Source organism: Amblyomma mixtum, chromosome 9 (genome assembly GCF_055824585.1).
Source record: "Amblyomma mixtum isolate Tamu chromosome 9, ASM5582458v1, whole genome shotgun sequence".
Taxonomy (NCBI): Eukaryota; Metazoa; Arthropoda; class Arachnida; order Ixodida; family Ixodidae; genus Amblyomma; species Amblyomma mixtum.
The window spans coordinates 6,673,945-6,679,944 of record NC_143020.1 but is presented as its reverse complement, the minus strand read 5'-3'; the positions used below and the strand labels follow the sequence as shown (position 1 = coordinate 6,679,944).

The 6,000-nt window shown below is 54.4% G+C and overlaps 1 protein-coding gene across 1 annotated transcript in view; it reads left to right on the top strand.

Moving 5' to 3' along the window:
• The first annotated feature begins 285 nt into the window (after nucleotides 1-285).
• LOC149328182 (uncharacterized) overlaps nucleotides 286-6,000 on the top strand; it is a 44,322-nt gene continuing 38,607 nt past the window's right edge. The window contains exon 1 of the mRNA XM_089560838.1: nucleotides 286-1,985. Within this exon, the coding sequence (XP_089416964.1) occupies nucleotides 985-1,985 (1,001 nt within the window). The 5' untranslated portion in view covers nucleotides 286-984. The remainder of the gene's footprint in view (nucleotides 1,986-6,000) is intronic.

Here is a 6,000-nt window from a genome sequence, read left to right as displayed (position 1 = left end):
TGAGACCGTCTCTGACGGGGCACCGCTGGTGCAGAGATCAAGCTTCAGTCTTCGAGTTACCAACCGTCTCTGACGGGGCACCTCTGGTGCAAAGAAGAAGAAGAAGAACCTGTGAACTGTGAAAGATCCACAGGTTCTTTCGTCTTCCTTATTGCACCAGCGGTGCCCCGCCAGAGACGGTTTGTTCCAACTGGAAGACTGAAGCTCTTCGCACCAGGGGTGCCCGTCAGAGACGGTCTTGTGTTCAGTTGAGACGCAGGGGTAAGGCGAATCATTGACGCTAAGGTCAGATGCAACGCATCTTCGGCAACGCCGAGCAGGGGCCTCCCCTAGTATTAGCCAGTTCCGCCCTTTTTGTTGTTTGTCCTTGTGCCGCTAATTTGTCTCTAGTGCCTGAACTTGTATCTATTGTAAATTGCTATACATAAACTGTACATCAGTTGTCCCTTTACCCCTGCGTCTCGAATCATCGAGAGACCGTCTCTGACGGGGCACCGCTGGTGCGAAGAGCTTCAGTCTTCCAGTGGAAACAAACCGTCTCTGGCGGGGCACCGCTGGTGCAATAAGGAAGACGAAAGAACCTGTGAAAATTTACTGGCGCAGTCGACAGGATCCTGCGGCCATCGGAAGACGGCGCAGGAAGAAGACAAGGCAGGGAGAAAGGTGACGACAAGGCGACAGGTCAGCGTTCGTGAACGGACCTGCGGAGACACGGCGGCAAGGACGCAAGGACCACGACAGTAGTCCAGCGACGCGGGACTGCGTCCGGTCAAGGAAGCAGCGCGTCGGGAACTCGACGATCACCGGCGGCGGACCAGCGGCGTGCGACAGCTCATCGCAGCGTCCGGGGAAAGTGGCGGTGGACCCCGACGCCAAGGAGCTGGCAATGCGGATCGACGCATCGAAACCGTGAGTTTCCTTGGTCGCATTGTTCACGTCCCTGTGTTCGAGCCGATAGGACATCTGAGGGGTACGGAAGGCGGTATGGAGAGCTATCCAAGCCTGCCCTCACTTGATGTGAGGTACCAAGTGGAATTAGCGAAGGCGCGGTTAGCGTACTTTCAGGCTGAACTTGCGAAAGTGAATGGAGGAAAGGCGCCGCTGTGCGAGGAGAAACCTCAGGATGTTAAGTGCGTCTTGGAGGAATTAGAAACAAAGCGCCAGCAGCTAGCGCTGGAGCTCGCTGAGCTCAAGGAGGCTAGGAAAGCTAGTGAACTAGCCAGGGAGAACTGCTCTGAGTCCCGAGAGGCGAGGCCGCCTGTGCTGGAAGACAAAGGAATATACCTGTCAAGCACAGGTCAAGAAAACAGCCAGGCAGAAGAAAAGAGGGAGCCAGCTTTCCACGAAACTGTAATCTCTCGTGAAGAAAGTATCGTGACGGAACGCAGCGTCGCGGTATTCGAGGCGGTGAACGCGCACTCCGACGATCCAGCTGCACAAGTTAGCTCAACCCCTAATGAGACCAGGGACGCGGACGCGAGTTCAGGATTGTTGGAAGTCACTCTGACAATTCCGAAAACGCAGTCCCAAGCAAGCTGTGAAAAAGAGCATTTCGTGCAGCAGGAAACGGTCGGTGAGGACAGACGTCAGATCGGCGAGCGAGTGAAAGGAGGAAGTCTGGCGTCGCCGCAACCGCACACTGTGTCGGGCATAGGGTATGAAGTGCCCCATTGCGTTGATAGTGGCAGGAGCGTTCCATCCGAGGCAAAGAACGAAGGTTGGCCTGCTGGGCCGACGGGACCGAGCGCCACACATTTGTTGAACGCACTCGACGTGTGTCCCACCAGGTCCTTGGAGGACAAGGAGATGCGTGGCGAGTTGTCACAAAACATATTCGGATCAAGCGACTGCGAGAGAGCTCATGCAGCCTCAGACTATGCCACGAAGCCGGCAAGCGCCGATCAGGCACGGAGCGGCGGTTTCAAAGTTTGCTCGTGCAGTAAAGGTGCAGATGGCCCCGGGCGAGGTGGAGTGGCAGGAGGCAGGTGCGTGGCTTTCAAATTACAAGTCGGTTCGAGGAACAGTACGCTCCGGGCTGCGGTATGTCAAATTAGATGTAGCAAAGCCGGCCGCACTGTTATAGTTAGACTGGACAAGGCTAATGTTCCTTACGCAGTACGCTGTTCGTACTGGTGCGCCGGAGAGAGCGTTCCCTTAGGGGCGTCGCATGGTCAAAGATTGGGACTTATCGAGGATCAGGACGTTGTTTTCGATCCTGGAGGGCAGCAATTTTTGAATTCTTGCCCTGCTGTGGCACCAGCCTAATGAGCCGAGTGGCAGTTAGGCGTTAATTGTGTTGAGACGCGTAGTGGCTCGAACGCACACAAGGACGCTCGGTGCGACTAAGGAGGCTCACGTGGCCACTTACGGACGTCGTGCGAGTGCTACTGAACGCTCTAGTTGCGAGTGTCGGTGTGTGTGTCGAGCAGGACGCGGGTGTGCATGCTGGTGGACTGGGTGCAACCCACCAATTTGGACGCCTTGTTACGGCGCACGGCAGGCATGCCACCGTGTGTATTTGTGGAATTTGCTTATGTTGTGTGTGCATTTTGCGTAATGTTGTGTTGGTGCCCGTGTGCATTTTTTTTTGTTTTTGGTTTTGTTCGTGCCAGTGTTTGTGTAGCTGCGGTATGTCACCCACAGGGTGGTTTTGTGACCCGTACCGATCCCTTTGTTATAATTCTAAAAGTGGCATTTGAGCCCTTTGTAGAATCTTGGGAAGGGCGTGTAAGGGTTCGGTAGCGTTCGCGGGGGTCATCGGAACGCGGCTGGGGGTGCTCAAAGCGAAGCGTCTCCTTTCTTGGAACGCGGCCGCTCGCGAACGCGCCGGCAGGTATACGGGTGTCCCCCCACCCGCGGTACTGATTCGCACACGTGCTTGAACGGATGTCTATTTGTGTTTGTTTTTATTTTGTGGTGGAGAGAGTGCTCTACTTTACGGCAGCTGGAGAGCTGGCTAGGCTCTTGAAGAACCAATCATGTTGAGAGCACAATATGATTGGAAGCTACGAAATGTGGGCCGGGCCTTTAGGGCTTTAAAATCGGGCGCCGGAGCTGGAAGCAGGGTTCTGCGCTAAGGTGAGATGCAACGCATCTTCGGCAACGCCGAGTAGGGGCCTCCCCTAGTATTAGCCAGTTCCGCCCTTTTTGTTGTTTGTCCTTGTGCCGTTAATTTGTCTCGAGTGTCTAAACTTCTGTACGCCGTAAATATCTGTACATAAACCTCAGTTATTGCCTTTTCTTTATCCCTGCGTGTCAACACATCTTGAGACCGTCTCTGACGGGGCACCGCTGGTGCAGAGATCAAGCTTCAGTCTTCGAGTTACCAACCGTCTCTGACGGGGCACCTCTGGTGCAAAGAAGAAGAAGAAGAACCTGAAATTTACTGGGCGTGTTTCTTGGTAGTAGGTGGGGAAAATTGTCTTTGGATAGGACCAAGTCTTGCAGCGGCGTTTGTAGGTGGTTTGGCTGTTTCTGTGTCTGGTGGAGGTTTCGTCCTTGCAGGATCGCGTGCCTGTCAGGTGCGGGCCCTCGCACAAAATGCACTTGGGCGTGCAAAGAGTGCCTTGTTCAGAGTGTTGTGTTCCACAACGGGGGCAGATATTTGTCTTGGGGCTGGGGCATACGTCGTGGCGGTGACCCGGCTGTCTGCAGTTAGTATAGGCATCCGGACTGCCATGGTATGGGGTGCAGCGTTGGATGGCTCCCGTGTATTTGATGGAGGGGGGTACTGTGCTTTCGTAGAAGGTGATCGGGATGTAGTGTGTCTTTCCCATGCGTCGTGCTGCTAGTGTGGTGTATTCCGGATTTCTTTTGACCATGTCTTGGTAGAGTTGTGTTCTCGTCTCGTCGTTATAGACGTTCGTGGTGACTCCTCTGGCAGCCCCGGTGGTGGTGCCACGTATGCCGCGCACGGACATGTTTTGTCTCCGATGGTGAGGGAGTGGAGCGTCTTGAGAATCTCGACTGCTGGGAAATGTGTTGTTGCCATGGTGAAAGTATTGTTGGTCGGGTGGATGCGCAGGCAGAAGTCGTCCGGTGGAATGATGTTTGAGCTGGGTCTGCACGGTGTTCAAGAGCCGGAGTGCTGGGACATCTTGGAGCCGTAGTGCACCTCGCCGGCGAACGACTACTTGAATAGCGTTAGGTGGGAGCGGTGGCAGCCGCTTGCTGCGCTGCACTGCGAGACAAGCCTCCTTAGTGGCAGGTGGTAGACGGGCCGGCGTCTTGCCGCTGCCGGTTACGGCTGCTGCGTCGCGCGACGCGTTGTTGGCGTTCGGGTGAGCTGCGTCTGAGGTAGTGCTGTCGGAGCGTTAAGGTTTCGGCGAACTGGCCAGTCGGGAGGCGTAGGCTTTATATATAACCTGTGTCCAGTCACTTGAATTTCGCTCTTCCGCGGTGATGGTGCGGCCTTCAACCGTTACCTCCATGTCAACGGCCGCCGTCGCCGACGGAGTCGGCGGAGGGGAGGAATCCGAGTGCGGCCTTGCTGTGCGGCTTAGAGTCTCGGTCCGATAATCACTCTTCTCTCAGAAAAGGTCCGAATTTGCCCGTAATGGGTGGCTTCCCTGTCCTCCTTAGGCACTTATGACGATTTTTGAGCAATTTGTGGCCGTAGGAAACATTGGGTAGGAGAAGCACATACCGTTCGCCGGAGCCGACGTTGCAGGCATCCGCTCCCGTTAGCCGCTAGCGGCGAATCCCAGTAACTGTGAATTCGCGTCCAGGGACGATAGGATAGGATAGGAAAACTTTTATTGTCCAACAGAAAGAGGGTAGCCAGAGGGCTACCCGCCTAGACGACAGCCGAAAGGTCTTTACTCTCGGCGGCGGCTTCGGCCAGTCGGACGAGTTGTAGCTGAGTTGCCGGGTCGGAGCTTAGTAGTAAGGTCTCCCATTGGTCTTTCGTGTTTTTACCTCGTCCATCCCTGGGGGCATGAGGACGTTCCCATAGTGTGTGGTCCATGGTGGCCCTAAGTTCGTAGCTTGCGCATTTGTCTGAAAATTGCCATGGGCACATAAGACTCTAGAGGGCCGGGTTTGGAAAGCTGTAAGTTTGTAACTGGCACCAGTTGATGGCTTGGTATCTGAACAAGGATCTATCCGCTGGAGGAAGTCTAGCTCGTTGCAAACGATAGTGCTGTGTAATTTCTCTCTAAGTCACCATGCGATCCCTGTCTTGAAGACCACCTCGCTCGGGTCGGCCCGGAAGGAAAAGCCTCGGGCGAACTCGTGGGCCGTCTCATTACCAGGCAGGGATGCATGTTGTGGTGTCCAGACTAGTGTGATTTTCCGGTCTATTACATGACGGCTTAGAATTGTATTCGTTAGAGGGGAGACCCTGCCCCTGCTGAAATTTAGTATGGCAACATTGGAGTCACTGATGATGTACCTCGCTTTTGTGCCTACACAAGCCAGTGCTATGGCAGCTTCCTCTGCAGTCTCTGCGTTACCCGAGAGTATGGAGGCACTTATTTTGAGGAGTTGTTTATTGTTGACGACCGCGAGGGCCATCGTGTTCTTACCATACTCCGCGGCATCCACGTAGACCACGTCCTTGTCTTTGTAGGAGCGGAAGCGTTTCTCTAGCGCCTCTGCCCGTTTGGCCCGGCGCACTAAGTGATGAATAGGATGCATATTCCTGGGTAATGGGGGTACAACTATATTGTCCCGAATTTCTCCGAGGTTATCAACTTTGGCGGTTGTTCTGTTATCTCGGCTCAGATGGAGTTTTTCTAGAATGGCCCTGCCGGTTGTGGTCCCGGATAAGCGTTCGATTTGGGACGTTCTCGCTGCTTCCGTAATTTCTTCCAGGGTATTATGCATGCCTAGCTCTAGGAGGCGGTGAGTGTATGTACGGATGGGCAATCTTAGAGCTTGTTTCGTCCACCGCCTGATAATTCTATCTATGTTTTCCTTTTCTGAAACTTTAAGATCAAGGCAGGCGGCAGCATACGAGATATGGCTTACTACGAACGCCTGCACCAGCCGCAGGAGATT